At 40.1% G+C, this 22550-nt stretch overlaps 1 protein-coding gene across 2 annotated transcripts in view; it reads left to right on the top strand.

Moving 5' to 3' along the window:
- Positions 1-22550, top strand: part of LOC135480472 (taurochenodeoxycholic 6 alpha-hydroxylase-like) — a 33910-nt gene that overhangs the window by 9116 nt on the left and 2244 nt on the right. For both annotated transcript variants that reach the window (XM_064760311.1, XM_064760310.1), the window contains exons 3-10: positions 925-1068; positions 1931-2037; positions 2803-2924; positions 4261-4373; positions 4698-4834; positions 6465-6589; positions 7313-7473; positions 9457-9570. In XM_064760311.1, the coding sequence (XP_064616381.1) occupies positions 925-1068; positions 1931-2037; positions 2803-2924; positions 4261-4373; positions 4698-4834; positions 6465-6589; positions 7313-7473; positions 9457-9570 (1023 nt within the window). The remainder of the gene's footprint in view (positions 1-924; positions 1069-1930; positions 2038-2802; positions 2925-4260; positions 4374-4697; positions 4835-6464; positions 6590-7312; positions 7474-9456; positions 9571-22550) is intronic.

Raw genomic sequence — 22550 nt, 5'->3', positions numbered from 1 at the left:
TGGATGCTCTACCAACTATGCTATTGGTGCCAGTATATGCCTATTGGGATAGCCGGACCAACCCTGCTTGAAAGATTTTATTGTGGTTTTGGTAGCATTGTTTTATTTTCTTTATTTTTTATTATTTCCTCAGGGGCCATCATGGCCAAGGGGATTAGCACCCCAGCAAGGTGCAATGACCCAGGAGCCTCCCACTGATGCAGTGGCTCTGAGTTCAAATCCAGCTCATGCTGGCTCCTTTTCAGCCAACTGTGGGAAGGTCCTCCAGCAACCTGCGAATGGTCGTGGGTTTACCCGGGCCTTTGCTTGATTTCCTCCCACCAAGGTCGCCATCATATACGTGAAATATTTTTGAATGCAAAAAATATTTGGCATAAAACACCAATCAAATAAATAAATAAATTTATTCTCTCAATGTTAGCTTGTTTAAGATCCTTTTTTTTCCCCATAAGGTGGAACCAATTATATATTGTGTTTTAGGGGTAAGCCGTCACTAAGAAAAACGCAAAAATTGAATAAAAATAAAACTGAAAATCCACCTTTTTATTTTGTCTGATCTTCATATTTTCATGAATTTCCTGTTGTTTTTTTGGATGATGTATTCATACATCTTCAACAGGAACAAATTCCGAGATAATTCAGATTTTCCACAAATTAGATGATTTTGAAGGGTTTTCGTAACTTATGATAAAAAGATTTATTCTGCCCACCAAACAGTGATTTAAATTGTTGTTGTCTTGGCTAGTTGGTTCCCTACCAACCTACTCTATTTTTTTTAATTGGATTTTGGAAATTCAGTTACTGTGCCAAGCATTGTTGGTTTTCTCTCAACACTGTCGTCCACCCACAAAGCTGCCCATTGTAACTGAAACAATACACATATGACCTTGAACTTCAGTCAGATAAACCATGAAATATTTACAGATGGATCAGGGAGTACCAGTCCTCCATTATTGCCTACCATGGTATGATGGGAAGTGTTCGGATCATGGTGGCTGACCCAGACTTCATGAAGCACATTTTAGTCACAAACGTCAGAAACTACCCGAAGCCCAAGTTCTTATTTGCGTAAGTTGGTCTTCATTACTGTGCTCTTTATAAATGTACATGCTTAGTTATCTGAATTATAAGGTATTGAATAAATATGGACTAATGTGATCAAGTTCTATTTTTGTGTGGAAACAGGGAAAGAACTTGTTTGGCTGGTACTGAAAATTATCGTGTCAAATGTCTTGGATCATGACATTGTCATCCAAGTGTCTTGGAGTCATGAAATGAAATCATGATTGGTTGGATGGAGGTGTCCACTTTGGTGTACAGAATACATCCATGACTGTTGAGCCACAAACAAAAGCCATTAACAGGTTACAACGTAGGTGTAAGATTTGATGTGATGAATGCATTATGATGCCATTTGGTGTCAGATTTGGTGTCCTGAATTTTGTGATATTTGGGACTGTAAAGCCACAAGGAGATGCCGTGTTTGGATGGGGTGTCCAGTTTGGTGTCCTGACTGAATTTGATGACATTCATACTATATTCAGCCATAGGGTGACACCATGTTTAGGTGAGGTGTCAGGTTTGGTGTCCTGAATATGATAACATCAGGAAACACTACCATGTCTTTGTCACACCAGATGCTAATAGTCAATCAGTCTGGCTGCTCCATAATTCAATCCTGATCGTGCGAAAATTTTAAATGCACTACATGTACAAATTGCATGATTGGGCTCTGAAAATGCTGTCTTTCATGTTCTTAAAAGGTAAAAAAAATAACCTGATTTGGAGGCTGTCATTGGTGTGCTGTGTATGACATAAGCTTCTGCAGAATTGCCATGAATTTATATTTTCTGATCGTCATCATACAATCCTAATTAAATGCAATATATGACACATGTAAGTTTATCCACTGTGCTTGTGTGCGATACAGCCGTCTGCAGGAGGTGATTGGTAACGGTCTGGTGACTTCCGAAGGTCAGCTACATGCCTCTCACAGAAAGTTGTGTAATGGTTCCTTCAAACCTAGCATCCTGCAGAGTAAGTACACGTATTGTAGTACTTTTCCTGGCCCAGTTTTAATGCATGTACACAGTTTTACGATGTGTATTTGGGAGGAAAAAATGTCAATGTGGAACTCGTAAGACTCTTTCCTGTTTGTATCAAGACGACCCAAAGCTGTAAACTCATTCTTTCTTTCCTTTATTACATCACAATCACATATATGGTGTACACACGCGCTGTAGTGTCACAGAAGAAAACAATGCGCTCTACTGTCTTGTGGACTGTCTGTTTAGCTTATCTTTGAGTCTCCAGTTGAATTTAACACATTTGCAAGTCTGAATTAGAGTCTAGGGTTTTATTTGTTATATAGCATCATCCTTGCTAGCACATTACATTGATTGATTAACCTCTAAAGCAATGCGACCGCTTTTGAGTTCAAGTCCAGCTTATGCTGGCTTTCTGTCCGATCGTACATAGGAAGGCCTGGTAGCAACCTGCAGAGGGTCATGAGTTTCCCTCGGGCTCTGTCCAGTTTCCTGCCGCCACATTGCTGGCTGGTACTGTGTAAGTGAAATATTCTTGAGTACAACGTAAAATGCCAGATATATAAATAAATAAATATTTGAAGGCTTTGTTACTTTGTCATTTGTGTCCTCTAGCCATAAAAATGGCTACCATGGAGTCAATCAAACATTATTTGGTTCAGCATGAAGACTAGTCCAATGAAAGGAAATGAGAGTGACCGGGATTTACTGTGACAGTGCTTAAACTGATGCAAAATGGATACTGTTTTGACGACAGATTTCGTCCCTATTGTGGAGAAGTACTGTCAGCAGTTGTGTGAGAAATGGATGGAGCAAGTGGCCGCTGATCCTGAGGCAGAGTACATCACGCTGGCGCCCACAGACGGCTTCACGTGCATGGTGAGTAAAACTACACCAGACTGGTGAACTCTTCTCAGGGTTCTGCGGACGGTCAGGTGTTGATCTAATAGTTTGGGCACTTTTTTGATTCACAAAGCTATCACTCACCAATATCGCCTCAAAGTCGCGATCATACCCAGGTTCGGGGTAAGACATGCCACTGCCTTGCTTAACGCGCACTTTTCTAACCATCTTATTAGGACTATTGTTTAGCTGTCATTTTTATCAGATTTTACAAGTTTTTATTGTGTTTGAGAATGACACTGAGCAAGTCTGACCAGTCATGTAGCTGTAGAGGTATTTCTCCATATTTCCCATCTACAAATATTTGGATGAATCAGTGAAGTGAGCTCTTTATTTCTTCTGGAGGTTGGTGAAATACCAGGCAGGATGTAGTGATATCCTGTTTCCTCAGATTGGTTCCCTCAAAACTTTGCCCCACTGTCTTAAAGCTGTGCATGCTTTCCTTGAAACTTTGCCCCATTGTCTTAAAGCTGTGCATGCTTTCCTTAAAACTTTGCCCCATTGTCTTAAAGCTGTGCATGCTTTCCTTAAAACTTTGCCCCATTGTCTTAAAGCTGTGCATGCTTTCCTTAAAACTTTGCCCCATTGTCTTAAAGCTGTGCATGCTTTCCTTAAAACTTTGCCTCGTTGGCTTAAAACACTGCGTGGTTTCGTCAAAACTTTGCCTCATTGGCTTAAAACAATGCATGGTTTCGTCAAAACTTTGCCTCATTGGCTTAAAACACTGCATGGTTTCGTCAAAACTTTGCCTCACTGGCTTAAAACCTTGCATTGTTTCGTCAAAGCTTTGCCTCCTTGGCTTGAAACTGAGCATGGTTTTCTCAAAACTTTGCCTCCTTGGCTTAAAACACTGCATGGTTTCGTCAAAACTTTGCCTCATTGGCTTAAAACTGTGCATGTTTTCTTCAAAACTTCGTCTCACTGGCTTAAAACTCTGCATTGTTTCGTCAAAGCTTTGCCTCCTTGGCTTAAAACACTGCATGGTTTCGTCAAAACTTTGCCTCCTTGGCTTAAAACTGTGCATGTTTTCTTCAAAACTTCGTCTCACTGGCTTAAAACTCTGCATTGTTTCTTCAAAACTTTGCCTCATGAGCTTAAAACTTTGAATGGTTTCTTCAAAACTTTGCCTCCTTGGCTTAAAACACTGCATGCTTTCCTGAAAGCCTTACCTAATATACTTTAAAGCAGTGCCTGATTTCTTCAAAACTTTACATCATTTCATCCAAGCTTTGCATGGTTTTCTCCAGGTTCTAAAATTTCAGACAAATGAATTTGACTCCTGAAAAACTACATGACACGTTTTTGTTTCCAGTCATTAGATGCTATTGGAGAATGTGGGTTTGGTTACAAGTTTAACAGCCTGGTTAGGCCAGATGCAGGAGATGTGATGTCCTTTCAGAGAATGCTTGGAGTGTTCGGATTCAGGTAATTTACAGCATATTTCACACATGACTGAGCTACTCATTTTGCCTATTCTGAGAATTTTATTGAAGTTACACAGGTGTTTTGAGGTTTGATTGGAAGTACATTTAATGTTTTATAATATTTATTTGACTTCAAAAACATTGTCAGATTTTAGTTCAATTACAGTAAATACAGATTTTCAATTCTTTTTCAGTTTCTAATATAGAAATATGGGGCTCTGAGTTTGAGGGATTCAAAGTTTATACTGTTAAATTTTTGAGATTTTAAGGTCTTGTGTTTGCATTTGCTCGTTATGCAGGTATTTATTTTTCTTGAAATTTTCAGCTGGAAACTTTTAATTCCATTCTTCACCAAACTACCTACAAAAGAGAAGCGTCAGTGGGATCAGGATTTGGCTGTCGTTGATTCATGCGTAACCACGGTAATTGCTGAAAAGAAGAAATCCTTGTCAGAGATCACAGGTAAGTCAAATCCTACATGTATGTGTCCACATTGAAAATATTTTTGAAGCAACTTGAAGCTGTTTCATGAGAATGGTGGGACTCATTTTTCAGAAAAGGAAATGTAAATGTTTGCTGTTTTTTTGTGTGTGTGTGTGTGTGTTTTTTTTTACTTCTGACCTGTTTATAAGTAATGTGACTACGTAAAACTAAAACTGGATTGGTTTGAACTTGATGAGTAAACAGAATCATGCACATTGAAAAAATCTAGAGCGCTGCCAGCATGGCGACTTCCATGGCATCTACTCACCACGATATGGCTGAAATATTGTCGATGTGGCATTAAGCCATAATCATTCGTTCATTCATTCCCATGGCATCTCCCATGACCCAGTAGGATTTCCAGGTTAAAAGATGAATTATGGAGCTACCAAGCTGTTTGGATGTTACCTCTTGATGTTACCGGCCCCCATAGCACAGTTGGTAGAGCGTCAGCTTCAGGAAGCAGTAGATCCAGGATCAATCCTGGGTTGGGTCACACATAAGGCTTTAAAAGAGGAAGTTGTAGCTTTCTCGCTTGCTGTTCAGCATGAAGGAGATAGTGCAACGATACTGTATCAGTATAATGGCTCGGGTGGAACGCCTTACTTACTTTCGGTAAATCATCTCAGCATTAGATAAAATAGTGGTGGAAATCTATCCTGCAACACAGAGGCACTTCACATGCACCCTGGGGACTCCTTCGTCATCATATGACTGAATAGTTGTTAAGCACGACATTAAAGCACTCACTCATTCCTCTTGATGTTGTGTAGATGATGAACACATTCATGACCTCTTGACCTCCCCTTGATGTTGTACAGATGATGAACACATTCATGACCTCTTGACCTCCTCTTGATGTTGTATAGATGATGAACACATTCATGACATCTTGACCTCCCCTTGATGTTGTGTGGATGATGAATGCATTCATGACCTCTTGACCTCCCCTTGATGTTGTACAGATGATGAACGCATTCATGACCTCTTGACCTCCCCTTGATGTTGTGTGGATGATGAACACATTCATGACCTCTTGACCTCCTCTTGATGTTGTGTAGATGATGAACACATTCATGACCTCTTGACCTCCCCTTGATGTTGTACAGATGATGAACACATTCATGACCTCTTGACCTCCCCTTGATGTTGTACAGATGATGAACACATTCATGACCTCTTGACGTCCTCTTGATGTTGTGTGGATGATAAACACATTCATGACCTCTTGACCTCCCCTTGATGTTGTACAGATGATGAACACATTCATGACCTCTTGACCTCCTTTTGATGTTCTGTAGATGATGAACACATTCATGACCTCTTGATGTTGTGTGGATGATGAACACATTCATGACCTTGACCTCCCCTTGATGTTGTACAGATGATAAACACATTCATGACCTCTTGACCTCTCCTTGATGTACAGATGACGAACACGTTCATGACCTCTTGACCTCCCCTTGATGTTGTACAGATGATGAACACGTTCATGACCTCTTGGCCTCCCTTGATGTTGTACAGATGATGAACACATTCTTGATCTCCCCTTGATGTTGTACAGATGAACGCATTCATGACCTTTTGACCTCCCCTTGATGTTGTACAGATGATGAACACGTTCATGACCTCTTGACCTCTCTCTTGCTGGCAAAGGATGAAGATTCGGGCGAGGGCTTGAGTGAAAAAGAAATCCGTGATCATGTGATGACATTCATGGTGGCTGGGCATGAGGTAAGTTCTAGCCTTAAAACTGGAACTTGAAAAGGTGACAAGTAAGTTTTTGTGGTTTGTGTACTAGCGCAGGGTAATAACTCAGGAGCTGAGGGTTCTAGACCAGCTAATGCTGGCTTTCTCTCAGATCTTTCGCGGGATGCTCTGCCAGGAAGCTGTAGACGGTCGTTGGATCCCCCCAGGCTCTTCCCTGTTTTCTCGGTACCATCATAATGCTGTTCGCAGTTGTATAAATGAAATATTCTTGAGCCTGGCTTAAAACCCCAATCAAATAAATAAATGAATCAAAGAAAAGTTTTGATTCTCCATTCTCCAGGTTAGCCTCTACAAATGTTTTTTTTTTCTTTGCCCTATCTCTACAAATCTCTGTCAGTGTTGGTGATACGTGGCTCAGCTCTCCAGAGTTACAGGCCCTTACCTGAAATCTGTCTGACCAATCAAGGTGCTCTCTATGCCTCAGCTGCATCTGAACTTTGTGATTATTGAAAAGCTGTTTCCTATTAAAGCTTCTATTGCTGTACTCTATGTTATATGAGTGAAATACTCTTGAGGGCTGCAAAAATCTCCAATCACAGCTTCAGTCCAAAAATATGTAAAAGATGAATTCATTTGTGTATTATATTGGAATGAACTAAACAGATAACAGAATTATTTTACACTAACGGCCTTGCTGAGAAATTCTTAAACATGTATCATTAAATGCGAACCTTTCATCCTTTCCAGACTACAAGTTCAGGGTTACTATGGTGTTTGTTGTCCCTGGGAAGACACCCTGAGATTCAGGACAAACTCCGAGCAGAAGTGTCTGCCATTGATGGCCCTCTTACATGGGACACACTTGATCGCTTGAAGTATCTTACTGCGGTTGTCAAGGAGACGCTAAGGTAATTATTCACAGGACATCTATTAATGGGAGTAAGATGAGCTATGAGTGAATAAAATTCCTGTTGGATATGATCTTAACGAAAAAAAATCAAGTTGTTTGGTACTGTAAATGCCTTTTTATTTGTGGGCATAAACTTTTGTTTATTTGTGATCAAATATTCGCGTTACTCACTCGGGCAGACGACGAAGGATTAAGTGTGATATAAATAAATCCCACTGTTGAATTCTCATGCATCACCAGTGTGAGTGAAACTTTGAGTGAAAGATTTGAGTAAATTTCTCAGAAGTCATTATTATCAAAAGAAAGTTTGAAGTACAGAAACCCCCAAATAATGTATCGGGCACGTCAGAAAGGTGATCTGACTGGAATGCAAGTACAGTCGATAAAAAAACGTCTCTTATCGTATGTATACCAGATCACGTACACACGTCCAGTACAAATTATCAATTTGTGTGTCTCTAACCGCGGTAATAAATCAACAACAACAACGTCACAATGTGGCAATATGTAGACAGAGCTAAGCCTCCTTAAAAGAAAGCAAGATTAACTGACGATCAATTAAGCTGGATTTGTGAAAGCCGGAATACATTCTAATTAGGTTTTTCTAATTAACGTGTTTCAAAAAGTATTAGAACTGTAGTGCTTGTTAACGAATTTATGACTGTAGTGCATGCTACATTAATAAATTACTTACATTACATGGGTTTTATATTGGAAGGCGCCTATTTTCACAGAAATGTGTTCGCCACGAAATCTGCAAATGCTAGTACCACGTGAATAAAAAGACATTTACAGTATGTTAGTAGACTTTGAAGAAATTAAGAATGAAGGGTTAATGTTTTCTCCACCCATAAGCCTGTTTGCCACTTTTATGTACTGTAAACTTTCGCACGTTTGCAAGATGTTTATTCAAGCATTCATGTATTTTGAAGGCATTATTATATGTAGGCCGATAAAATTATACTTATTGTTAAGACCTGAAACTGGCTAACCGACCAGTATAGTTTTGTCTCTGAAGTCGAACTGAAATGGTTCAAAAGTTGCACTGAATGTTGCTCTGTTATATGAGAAATGGTTGTGGAAATGAGATGGAATAAGTAAAACATTCTTGAGTACGGCAGTAAGCAGTAATCTTGTACATGTATGAGGTAAATGTAAGGAATGTAGAGCAACTACCTAATTCAACAACAACCGGGGGCCTCCGTGGCTCAGTTAGTTAGCCTGCTAGCGTAGTGTAATGACCCAGGAGCCACTCACCAATGCGGTCGCCGTGAGTTCAAGTCCAGCTCAGGCTGGCTTCCTCTCCAGCTGTAATTGGGACGGTCTTCCAGCAACCTGTGGATGGTCAGGGGTTTCCCCAGGGCTCTGTCCTCTGTCCTCCCACCAGAATGCTGGCCGGCGTCGGATAAGTGAAATATTCTTGAGTACGGCATAAAATATCAATAAATAAATAAATATATAAATAAATAAAAAAATGATTCTAGGACCTTTTGGTGTGTTTGCAAGGTGTTTATTCAAGCATATACTGAAAGCATTATTTTGTGTTGAGTAGTAAAACTGTACTTTCTGTGAATCCCTGAAATTGATTAATCCATCCTTTGTAGCCCCAAAACCAAGTTAAAATGTGCCTGAATTGCACTGAAAATGGATCTTTCATATGCGAAAAGGTTGAGGAATTAGAATGTCTACAAGCGTATTGAAATTCATCGTTGGCTCAAAAACAAAAAAGCATGATGCTTTTTGCTCTATCTGAGTTAACAGTTTCATTTGAGACCCCATGCCTTCCGCCAGTTCACTAAAGGGTGACGTTCTGTGTGTTACGTGTAAGAATGCTTGTTAGTTATTTGCCAGAGGTCGATGGTTTACTCCAGGATTTCCTATGAACCACTATGGTATGAGAGAGATATCCTTGAGTATAGCATTATCCATTAGTCAATCAGTCAATTAATCTAATGGAAAGTGGAAATTCCTTTCCTTTCAGACTTTATCCTCCCGTGAGTTTGACTTTCCGTAAGGCCAAGTCTGATGACCAGTATAAGGGCATGTTTATCCCCAAGGACATGGTGGTGAATCTGGCCATAGGTGCCTTACACAGGTCAGTGCTGGACTTAAATAACAGTGGTTATCTCCCCTGACTGTGACCAGGGTTGGTTGTTCAAAAGTGTATTAAAAGTTAAGCCAGTCTCAAATACCGATCATGGTCTAATACAAACCTAATGGACTTTTTTTCAGACTAAGGTTAATACTGGTCTTAACTCCTAATACACTTTGGGCCCTGGGCACTGCATATTTTACCAAAAGTTTAATATTTTTCTAGAGACAAGTTTTGCTTGGATCTGATTAATTTATCTATCTTAAGGGCCACTTTTAGAGTGTTTTGTGGAGTTTGAATAATTTCTTATCAGACAAAAACATACCTATCTTTAGATAAAATACAGTATTCAGACTTACACCTGGTATTAACTTTAGTCCAGACTAAAGTGTCATTCATTTTGTATTAAGATAGGACTGGTATTAAGATTTTAGTCTGCCTTAACTTTTATTCACTTTTGAACAGCTTGGTCCCAAAAACTAAGACAGCATAGAGCTTATGCCAAAACTATCAAATAAATCGAAGGGGGCCTCTATGGCCTCCTCAGTTAGCGCACTAGCGCAGTGTAATGACCCAGGAGCCTCTCACAAATGTGATCGCTGTGAGTTCAAGTCCAGGTCATGCTGACTTCCTCTCCAACCGTATGTGGGAAGGTCTGCCAGCAACCTGTGGATGGATTTCCTCCGGGCTCTTCCCAGTTTCCTCCTACCATAATGCTGGGCGTCGTTGTATAAGTGAAATAGTTTTGAGTTAAACACCAGTCAAATAAATAAATAAATCAAATAGATGATATTGCAAAGGGAAGGTTGAATATCATAAATATTTTACTCGTGGAAGGTGGTAGTGATAACCCACTCAGTGCTTCTGGTAAAAAGGTGGAAATGATAACCCACGTGACACTTCTGGTAAAAAGGTGGAATTGATAACCCTCATAACACTTCTTATTAAAGGTGGAAATGATAACCCACATGACGCGTCTCGTGAAAGGTGGGAATGATAACCCACATGACGCGTCTCGTGAAAGGTGGAAATGATAACCCCTATGACGCGTCTCGTGAAAGGTGGGAATGCTAACCCTTATGACGCTTCTAGTGAAAGGTGGGAATGATAATCCTTATGATGCTTCTAGTGAAAGGTGGGAATGATAACCCTTATGACGCTTCTAGTGAAAGGTGGAAATGATAACCCTTATGACGCTTCTAGTGAAAGGTGGGAATGATAACCCTTATGACGCGTCTCGTGAAAGGTGGGAATGATAACCCTTATGACGCTTCTAGTGAAAGGTGGGAATGCTAACCCTTATGACGCTTCTAGTGAAAGGTGGGAATGATAACCCTCATGACGCTTGTCGTGAAAGGTGGGAATGATAACCCTTATGACGCGTCTTGTGAAAGGTGGGAATGATAATCCTTATGATGCTTCTAGTGAAAGGTGGGAATGATAACCCATATGACGCTTCTAGTGAAAGGTGGAAATGATAACCCTTATGACGCTTCTAGTGAAAGGTGGGAATGATAATCCTTATGATGCTTCTAGTGAAAGGTGGGAATGATAACCCTTATGACGCTTCTAGTGAAAGGTGGGAATGATAACCCTTATGACGCTTCTAGTGAAAGGTGGGAATGATAACCCTTATGACGCGTCTTGTGAAAGGTGGGAATGCTAACCCTTATGACGCTTCTAGTGAAAGGTGGGAATGCTAACCCTTATGACGCTTCTAGTGAAAGGTGGGAATGATAACCCTTATGATGCTTCTAGTGAAAGGTGGGAATGCTAACCCTTATGACGCTTCTAGTGAAAGGTGGAAATGATAACCCACATAACGCTTCTCGTGAAAGGTGGGAATGATAACCCTTATAACGCTTCTAGTGAAAGGTGGAAATGATAACCCACATGATGCTTGTCATGAAACATGGAAATGATAACCTACATGACGCTTTTTGTGAAAAGTGGGAATGATAACCCACTAGCGTCTTGTGGGTCATTGTTTTCACCTCCCACTGTAAAAATGTGTATGATATTCAACTTTCACTGTGCAGTATTCTATATATTGTTTATATTTTGACAATATCATGATTTTGTGTATTTGAACACATTTTATAAATGATTTTAGCTAGACCTGTGTATTTAGAGTGATGATGTACATCACGTCTTGTATCAGGCAGGAATGTTAAAGTAACTGATCTTGTAATACGAGATCATTCCGCTGTCATAAAACAAAAGGTTCCTTTTTTATGTCAGAGGATGTACTAACAAAAGTGATATCTTACTGAGCCAGAGCTTGGAATTACCCATGTGTGAAGATAATGTTAAAAGGTCCTGATTTATGGAGGCAAATCTCATGACTGCTTCCAGTGATGGTTTAAACTTGGCCAAAAAAAAAATAGACTAAAGCAGAGCTTACACACATGGAGTCATATGCATTGTGAAGTATTTTGCTTTTCACCCTAGAATTAAATGCATTGAAATGTTTGAAGTCTAGGTTTGGGTGTTCTAACCATATTGATGATAAATAGCATAATTTCAAACAATTGTTTATTTATTTATTTCATTGGTGTTTTACGCCGTACTTAAGAATATTTCACTTATACGAAGGCAGCCAGCATTATGGTGGGTGGAAACAGGGCAGAGCCTGTGGAAACCCAGGACCATCCGCAGGTTGCTGGCAGACCTTCCCACGTACGACCAGAGAGGAAGCCAGTATGAGGTGAACTTGAACTCACAGCGACTGCATTGGTGAGAGACTCCTGGGTCATTACGCTGCGCTAGCGCGCTAACCGACTGAGCCACGGAGTAATTTCAAAACTCAAGAAACAGTTCAAGAAAGTACATGTACATGTATTTCTAATTTGGGGTTTTATCGAAACCTTTTTATGGAAAGTGTACATTCAAACTTAGCTTTTCATGTGTCATCAGTCCATATGGAACTTTCAGTCTTTAATTTTTTGCACTAGTTATGATATCATAATTAGGGTTTAATCTTGTGTCTGTGGGTAAAATGCTGATTTTTTAAAAAATAATTACAGTTGTGTGTATATGTGTCTTAGGGGCCTCCGTGGCTCAGTCGGTTAGCGCGCTAGCGCAGCGTAATGACCCAGGAGCCTCTCACCAATGCGGTCGCTGCGAATTCAAGTCCAGCTCATGCTGGCTTCCTCTCTGGCCGTAAGTGGGAAGGTCTGTCAGCAACCTGCGGATGGTCGTGGGTTTCCCCCGGGCTGTGCCCGGTTTCCACCCACCATAATGCTGACCGCCGTCGTATAAGTGAAATATTCTTGAGTACGGCGTAAAACACCAATCAAAAAAAAAAAAACAAAAATATGTGTCTTATTTTGTGCAGAAATCGGAAGTACTGGGAAGATCCACTAGAGTTCAAACCTGAGCGTTTCCTCAGCGAGTCGGGAATCATGCCATACACATTCCTGCCATTCATTGCAGGCCCCAGAATGTGTATAGGCTACAAGTTTGCCCTCATGGAAATGAAGGTGACTTTGGCGATTCTGCTCAGAAAACTGGAATTTCGTCCAGTGCCGGGAATTACGTACAAGAAAAAACAACGAATCACAATGCGGCCGAATCCATCATTGGAACTGAGAGTGTCTAGAGTTAAGAATTAAGCTAAAAACGAAGCTGCTGTTTAAAAATTCTGCTCATTTAATGAACTAGTCTTTCATTGAAAGTAAATATATGATGATCCCATATTTATGATCCCATGTTTTATGATGGACAGAGGCTGTCAGACATAAATCTAGTTACTGTAAATCTTCAACCTTTTCAACAATTAAGCTATAAAAGCATTTTTTGCTGTGGAATTCATGGGATAAAAATGATTTGTTTGTGTCATTAAAGATGCAAGCTTCATAAAACCCATGCAGGCTTCATAAAACCCATGCAAGCTTCACATAAAACCCATGCAAGTTTCATAAAACCCATGCAAGCTTCATAAAACCCATGCAAGCTTCACATAAAACCCATGCAAGCGTCATATAAAACTGTGCTAATTATTTCTCTACACTCGATAGTTCTTTCAGAATGTTTCAAAATATTGGTTGCATTGGCGGTTGAAAAGGTTGAAGAACTGGAGTACAGTATATACAAATACGTTTGTCCTTGGTTGTAATTTTAATGTCTGAGATTTTGTTATATGCACCTAGTGAGGCAAAGTGTCAGATATGTTTTTCTAGTTTTATCCACCTTTAAACCAGTTAAGCTTCATTCCCAAGAAGTTGCTTTCACCACTGATGGAACTCTTTTATTATGTGAATGTTGTGAAAACAAACTTACTTTAGTCTTTTTTAAGGATCATTTGTTCACACATAAATTCTGCAGGATAGAATACGTGTACAATTTATTGTTATTTTATGCATACATATATATATATATACATATATAGTAAACTGGTAATTAGTTTCATGGAAAGATCCATCTTTTAAAGCAACTTGATAAAGAAAAGTGGGTATTATTTTGAGAGGTTTGAAGTATTTAGCATGTTAAATAATTTTTTCTTTGACTGAATTGGTCCTGTTTTTACATTGAAATAAATGTATGTATATGTATGTATGCTGTCTGAAGGTAAAGAAGTATATATGGTTGTTTGTGTATACATATAGGTACATGTAGACATACTGTAGCTCTTCAAACTTTTTGCATGTTTGCTAGGCGTTTATTCAAGCATATTTGGAAGGAATTGGTCAACCCGGCCAATTTAGTTTTGTCTCAAAAATCATAAATTGCTCTGAAAGCTAATCTTCCATATGCGGGTTGATGAATTAGGGTATGTCTACATTACAGATTAGTGTTTCTAACAGTTTTTACTTAAACTTACAGTTCAAGATACCAGTACATAATTACACTGTACATTTGAAATCTACACATGCATGTGCATTTATTAGAGTTTTGTTAACCATATATGCAAATTTTTTTTATCATTTTAAGTAAAGTAGTTTATTTATCTATACAAGATAAAACATATGTGATGTTATTGTTGCACTAGTTTATAGAGAACTTGGAAATTATTTAAATGTACTAGAAAACCAGAAATACACCATTATAAATGTTCTTACTTTTTTGCTTATTGTTTGATACCGTACTTGGTTTCAGAGGCATTTAGAAGTTGGTAAGGAAATTCACTGTAGTTTCGTTTCTTGTAACCAGTCATCCGTATTCACCTACTGTAAAATCACTTAGACCCACCAACACATTTGCCTTTGATCAGTGACACTCAACGACACAAGGTCTACATGTGGATATATTGGAAGTCCATATTCTTGTGAAGAAAATAATTTAGAACATTTCTATCTAATTCATAATGGTAAAAGTCGTTTATTTCGATAAGCTCAGTTTCGACGACATGAACTTATTGCCTCGGCAAAAGCAAGTGGCGTGCTGGACTGTGGGCATGGAGACTAATTGTTTTAAAGTGGTTGCACCAAAAAGCGGTTAGAACAACCTCCATGAAGTAATATAGTGTACCCTAGTGTCTCCGTTAATAGACCTGAAATAAAATTCATTTATTAAGGTTGTATTATCCTAAAAACTATTTGGAATAGATATAGAAGTGTCAGAAACCACCAAACTGACCTGGAACCTCACTGAGCCCAAATGCTGCCAAGCCCTGTTAATCCACCAAACTGACCAGGAACCCCACTGAGTCCAAATGCTGCCAAGCCCTGTTAATCCACCAAACTGACCTGGAACCCCACTGAGCCCAAATGCTGCCAAGCCCTGTTAATCCACCAAACTGACCAGGAACCCCACTGAGCCCAAATGCTGCCAAGCCCTGTTAATCCACCAAACTGACCTGGAACCCCACTGAGCCCAAATGCTGCCAAGCCCTGTTAATCCACCAAACTGACCTGGAACCCCACTGAGCCCAAATGCTGCCAAGCCCTGTTAATCCACCAAACTGACATGGAACCCCACTAAAGCCCAAATGCTGCCAAGCCCTGTTAATCCACCAAACTGACCAGGAACCCCACTGAGCCTAAATGCTGCCAAGCCCTGTTAATCCACCAAACTGACCAGGAACCCCACTGAGCCTAAATGCTGCCAAGCCCTGTTAACCCACCAAACTGACCAGGAACCCCACTGAGCCTAAATGCTGCCAAGCCCTGTTAATCCACCAAACTGACCAGGAACCCCACCGAGCCCAAATGCTGCCAAGCCCTGTTAATCCACCAAACTGACGAGAAACCCCACCGAGCCTAAATACTGTCAAGCCCTGTTACATATATACCGATTAATGTTCAGGTATTCACTTCTTTGTCATGTTTATGGCATTTGTAACTCCCAAGTGTTATATTTAAAACCACTGACAGATTGACAAACTTTATTTACAGAGGGTTGATAAACTCGGTGAACTAACATGTGATCTTCCCCGAGGCCCCCTCATTCACACATCCACTCGCTCACATTTCAATTTTATCCATAAATTAAGGTTAACGTTGAAAATAGGCAGTGATACGTGTAAGTACAGAGTAGTATTCAGCATAAAGGACCTGCTATGGCAAGGCGGGGGAATCGGCCCCAGTGCAAGAAACTGTGCACCGCAAGAAGCGAAAATGACTATAGCTGTGAGTGACAGCTGCTGACACTCGTGAGGCTACTTGATTTTCAGTTCTTTTTTACTCCTCCTTTCTCTTTAAAATTTAGCACTGATTTTCAAAAGGAAACAAGAAATATCACGAATATTTATTTATTCTGATCGGTGTTTTACTCTGAATTAAGTCACGTAGACTCACACGCCTTTTCTGAACCCTTGATTACGTCATATGAAATCAGCCGACATTTTCAAACCCGAAAGGCCTTTCGAAATTTGGGGTTAAAGGTTGTAGAGGATAGGATTGATCATGCTGTTGACGTAACCGAGCCACGTGACCAAGCTCACAATGAAGTTGGAGACGGTACATGTCTTACAGAACACGCGCTAATCAGGAACTCAACAAATATGGCAACCAACAGAAAATAAATGTACCGCTTATGGTAGTCAATACAGTGCTTTTCCGTTTTTCTCTCTTGATGTTGAGAACTGAAATTCGCCCTACCTTGTCTGACTTCTAACCGCACGACATGCACAATGGGCGTTGTAGTGAACGACTTCCGATTCGCCGATCTCTGGCGAGCTGTCACTGGATTTCGTACTACCATTAGGTCGAAACAAAAAGTGAGTATCCGGTTGAAAATGAGATTTATGATGGGTAAAGAAGTTAGAGTTGTGTTTAATAGCCGTCGACAAGCTGTTACCTGTCTACTGAGATTGCCTCACGGGCATTGATTTCTCCTTAGCTACGGTTGTTGATGTGACGGTATTGGATTGGCTGGTATGAGGTATCTTAGATCCGTTAACGCTTCCTGTTTTAACCCTTTCCTTGGCAACACGGTAAATTTTTAAAATCAGGGCAATTATAAAGATAAGTAGAATCCAAAACGCTCCGAATGTGACAAATCCAGGTTCTTGGCTAACGTTACAGTAACCCCGAGTGCCTGGGGCTCTGCTTACTGCCGAACTTCCCTAACGAGAGGAACCGAAATGCAAAATGAAACACACCAGACTACCGTAATCATCAGTAGAACTCTACGGGTGGACCTGTTCCTTGTGTAGTCAATTTGAGGGACAGACCAGAACTGGTCGAATGCTATTGCAAGTAGGTGCAGCATGGACCCCGCGCAACACAGAATGTCAACGGACGTCCACATGTCGCACACCGAAGTCTGGAGTCGCCATCGGACGGTGATCTGGTCCTCCATAAAGGCAGCACCCAACCGGCAAAGATTAAGTCCGTAAAGGCCGACGACAGAATCAAATAATTCGACGTCGTGGCTCTCAGGTTCTTTTCAAATGGAATCGCTGAAATGACAAAAATGTTTGCAAGAATCGTTCCCAGGACGATGACACCGAGAACGGCAAACATGAAAATCATGGACACGAGGTTGTATGAGTCCAACTCGTCCGCCTCGTGAAATTTCTCTGTTGTGACGTCATTTCTGGAGAGTAAGGCGCTGGGAGATACAGTCGTGCTCACGTTTGTCAGGCATATGGCCTTTGACCGTAGCACGTTTGTTGTACATTTGCTCGTTCACTGTAGCACGTTTGTCATGTTTTTCGTGTCTTTGGCCGTTGGACCGTATAATTATACATGAAGCTGTGCCCTACACAGTTTTCTGTCTATTAGGTTAAAATCGCTTATGAAAAATCATGGCCTTTTTACCTCAAATGAATTTGTTTGCTTTGTGATTCAGCTTAAATTGTGTGAAATCTCAAGTATTAAAATCACAGTGTTTAAGAAATCGCACAGTGTAATGAAATCACACAAAAGCACAGAAGGGGATATAAATCACCCAATGTAATGAAATCATACAGTGTACAATAACAACACAATGTGTTGAAATCCCATTGTCAAGAAATCCCAATGTGTAAATAAATCACACAGTGTAATGAAACAACGCGGCGTAATGAATGCCGCTCTGTGATCAACTGTCCTGTAAGAAGTACATTCGCCGACACAAGTGGCTGTTGATGTTGCTCTGCTGTGACAAATTAACAATAAAAAAACCACCTTGCTCAGATCCCTTTTAAAGGATTCATGAAGCGTCATTGTTAAATTGTTATTGTTTATTAATACAGAAATATAAAAAAAACGCAGTACAAATTGTATATCATTTTGGGGACATATTCGCTGTAATTACAATGTCCGCTCATGAGTAAAGAAGGTCAAGAGACGAATCGGGTTCACTTTATAGGAACGTGACCCCAATCAGATGTAGGACCTAAACACAGTCTTCCCCACTCTCTCCACTATTTTTCCACTAAAAGTTGTTTTGATGGCGTTCACAGACTGTACGTTACTTAACTTGATTATTCACTGTCGGGTTTACGTCTAAGATCTGATAATAATCTTTCAGTGAATCATTGATACATGGTCTTGGGTTTCCCCTGGGCTCTGCCCGGTTTCCTACCACCGTAATGTTGGCCGCCGGTGTATTAGTGAGATTCTCGAGTACGGCGTAAAACGCCAATCAAATAAAAAGAAATAAATAAGTCACTGGTACTCTTTTAGATGAATACTGAAAGGTTTATTGGCATCCATATATACATGTACATTTTAGAACGTCACAAACAAAATTAAAACGAAAAAAACAAAACATGTTTTGTTTACCTTGTAAAGCTGCACTGAACATGTACACTCAACAAAAGCATAAAATACTACGTTTTTTCTGTTCCCTGTTTTTACGCCACCATAACTGATGGATTATTGTCCTAAAATGTGAAAATCTGGTGAAACTTGAAGCCCCAATTGAAAATGAATACTTGCCCTAATTCGCGTCGGTAAGTCGTGTCAGTGAACCAGCATTAGATAAAAGAGAAGTGGAAATCCCTTCTGCAAAAAAGATGCACATTACATGCATCCTAAGGATTCCTTCGTCGCCATACGATTGAAAAATTTTTAAGTGCGACGTTAAACCCCAAAACATGCACTCATTCACTGATTCACATTCCTTTAGAACCATTCGTAAGTTCCACGCACGTTTTCATTATAACTTGTCTTATACAAAATGATTCAATTTTCCTATACATAACAAAAAAATTTAAAAATTAGATTAAAATAATAAATATAAAACATTTATCCCGATTTACGCTGGAATACAATATAAAAGGTTACAGCATATAGCAGGTAAAACCAGAGCAGCGATGACACGAGAATGTTGCCGAACAGTCACTGTTTCTTCAACCTTTGAAAGTCAAATTTATCCGCCTTGGTGTTTTTATAATAACAAAAATTTGTGTTTTGGTGAGTTTGCCCACATCAGGGCTTCACAGATAAGATAATGTTTTCAGTTCGGGCAGAGAAATACCGTCGAAATGTGCTTAAAACAACACAAGGTGAACATGGGAAAGGTTGAAGAAATAAGGTAAACTCTTCTAAATTTACCAGTTCGGGTTTTATTCTCTGCATTCGTGTAACCCAACGGGTTCTTTGTCTGTACACAGCGCAACGTTAGATCCCCGGCCTCATTATATCTTAACTATTAGTATTTTAAAATATTTATATGTCAACCAATACCATAAATATCGCACCTGCTAGTTAGCTGAAAAATAGAGAAAAATAATGACCCATCACAGAACCCGGATGGACCAATGGAAAATCAAGATAGGTTTATGAATATTCAAGAGATATATTAAGTGTATACAGACATGTTGAGGCCTCCGTGGCCGAAGTGCTTAGTGTGCCAGCGCGGCGCAATGACCCATGCAGAAGCCTCTCACTAATTCGGTCGCTGTGAATTCAAGTCCAGCTCATGCTAATTTCCTATACCGCCATTCATGGGAAGGTCTTGCAGAAACCTGCGGATGGTCGTGTGTTCCCCCTGTGCTCGATGTCCTCCCACCATAATGCTGGCCGCCGTCTTTTTAATGAAATATTCTTGAATACGGTGTAAAACATCAATCAAATAAATATATTTTGTCCAAAAGAAAAAAAGGCAATCTTAATTTTTAAAGTGTACAGAGTGTTACAAAGGTCATCATGTAGTCTTGGAAAATACTTATTTACAAAAGCCTTCGTTCTGCAACCCACAAGCCTACTACAGGCCTCTATTTAATTTATTTATTTATTTGATTGGTGTTTTACGCCGTACTCGATAATATTTCAATTAAACGACGGTGGCCAGCACTATGGTGGGAGCAAATCGGACAGTTCCCAGAGGAAACCCACCACAATCCGCAGGCTGCTTGCAGACGGTTTCTATTTCAGTGTTTGTCCCTGTCTCTCTGGATACAACAGAAAATTTTCAGCGCGGAACAAGTCGCTCAATCTGTATGTTCTTTTATGACTATTGGCCGGACAGGGGACATTCTGAACCATACTGAATTTCGGCGAGGTTTCACTGCTTCTGTTGATTTATTTATTTCATGAGAGTTTTACGCCGTACTCAAGAATATTTCAAAGACGGCTACCAGTATTATGGTGGGAGGAAACCGGACAGAGCCCAGGGAAACACACGACTATCCGCAGATTGCTGAAAGACCAACCCACGTACGGCCGAAGAGGAGGCCGGCACGAGATGGATTTGAACTCACAGCGACCACATTCACAGCTTTTATAAAGTTGCACACGTTTATGTTCTAGTACATCTACCACATACAGTATGGTTGTTTTCCTTAAGGGTAATGCTTGGTATTTTCCACCCTTTACTTATTTGTTTGGTGCTTCAATTTTTCATTATCCGATAGCAGTTAGGTTACTTTGAGTGAGGCCTCCACCCGTTAACCAGTCTGTTATGATGTGGCAATGAAGTATTAAGCTATAAGGGTTTTCAGTTACACTATATGTGGGAAGCTTTCGTTGCCTATAATGGTCATAGTGTTCGCGGTTAGGTTGAGAGATCTGTGATCAAACCGGGGCCAGGTTACGCATACTAAAGACTTTAAAAATAGTACTTTTTGTTTCCTTGCTTGGCGTTCCGCACTGAGAAGTCAGTGGAAGCAAACAGGTTGGGCTGGTGTCACTATATGACTGGGTGGGATGTCATGTCTGGTGTCATCGACATACGTCAGCACTTTGATGACATTCTACCACTAAAGCACCTTTTTTCTGTGAGTGAATGAGTGCTTGGGGTTTAATAATGTTTCAGTCATATGATGACCAAGGACTCCTTACAGTGCACGTGATGTGCCTCCTTGTAGGAGGACGGATTTCCACCGCTCTTTTATCTAGTGCTGCTTCAATGAGAAGCCTTACCGAAGGCAAGTAAGCCGCTTGAAGCAAGCTTAAATCCACAGTACTACCTCAAACAGCATTATTACCTAAACCCACAATGTTATACCCAAACCCAGCCTTCATACCATTGAAACTTTAACTACTCTATATTGCACGTGCTACACATTTTGTATTAACCATACAATATGCCCGAGCCATTATAGTGATATGGGTCAACCAGTCGTTTCACTATCCCCTACATGCTGAACGCCAATCGAGGAAGTTACAACTTCTTTTAAGGTCTTAGGTGTGACTCGACCCAGAACCTTTTTTCAGTGGAAACTATGCATGCCATTATCATGAAAATGACGATAAGAAAGGTTTGTTTGTTTCACAGAAGATGCAATCTTCATAAAGCTGTTCAAATGTATTAATACCGCATGGTTCGGCCAGAATGTTTCAAAATATTGGTTTCAGAGGCGGTTGAAGAATTAGGGTAATTGTGGAGGCGTCCAACAATTAACCAGCCTGTTAGGTCATAATTTGGCGTAAAGCTGGCGTTTGGCGTATATGGTTTTGACTTAAATTACAACGGATTTGATCCTGGAACGTCTCAGCACATTTCCGAGGGTTATAAACGGTTCTACTACCTATTGCCTATTTACTTTGAAAGCCTGTGGAACGGCGTTTATAGGCAATGCGCCTGTTCGCCAATCCATTTTCGTTCATGCGAAATAATATTGTTTAAACAAAGCCTCTCATAATATAGGATGTATTTATTACATTGGTATTTTACATTAGGCTGAAGAATTTTCACATATATGACGGTGGTTGACAAGGATTGTACACAGATGAAATCAGAGTGCCAAAAGTAAACCACTGCCATTCACGAAGCACCTTATAAACTTGACGTATGCCAATGTATATATGCTTGAGGATTTACGATGTACAATTTTTCAGCCATATGACGAGGCGAGTCTTCCATGCCGCCACTGAAGTATCATGCCGAAAACACCAGACAGGGCACCCAAACCGGTCACAGTGCTGAGAGCCAAGCGATGCAGCAACACGTACCATTTTTTGCTCTTTGGTATGATCGGCCCCGGTTTTGATTCAGGTTGTCCTGACTTCGAGGCGGACGCTCTTACCATTAAGTCATCGAAGCGGTACAACAAGTCTGACGTAAATTTCATTGAAATTTTTTCAAAAAAATGCATTGAAACGTTTGAAGTCTAGGTTTGGGTGTTCTAACCATATTGATGATAAATAGCATAATTTCAAACAATTATT

The sequence above is a fragment of the Liolophura sinensis genome, chromosome 13 (assembly GCF_032854445.1).
Source record: "Liolophura sinensis isolate JHLJ2023 chromosome 13, CUHK_Ljap_v2, whole genome shotgun sequence".
Lineage (NCBI taxonomy): Eukaryota > Metazoa > Mollusca > Polyplacophora > Chitonida > Chitonidae > Liolophura > Liolophura sinensis.
This window is presented reverse-complemented; position numbering and strand designations above follow the sequence as displayed.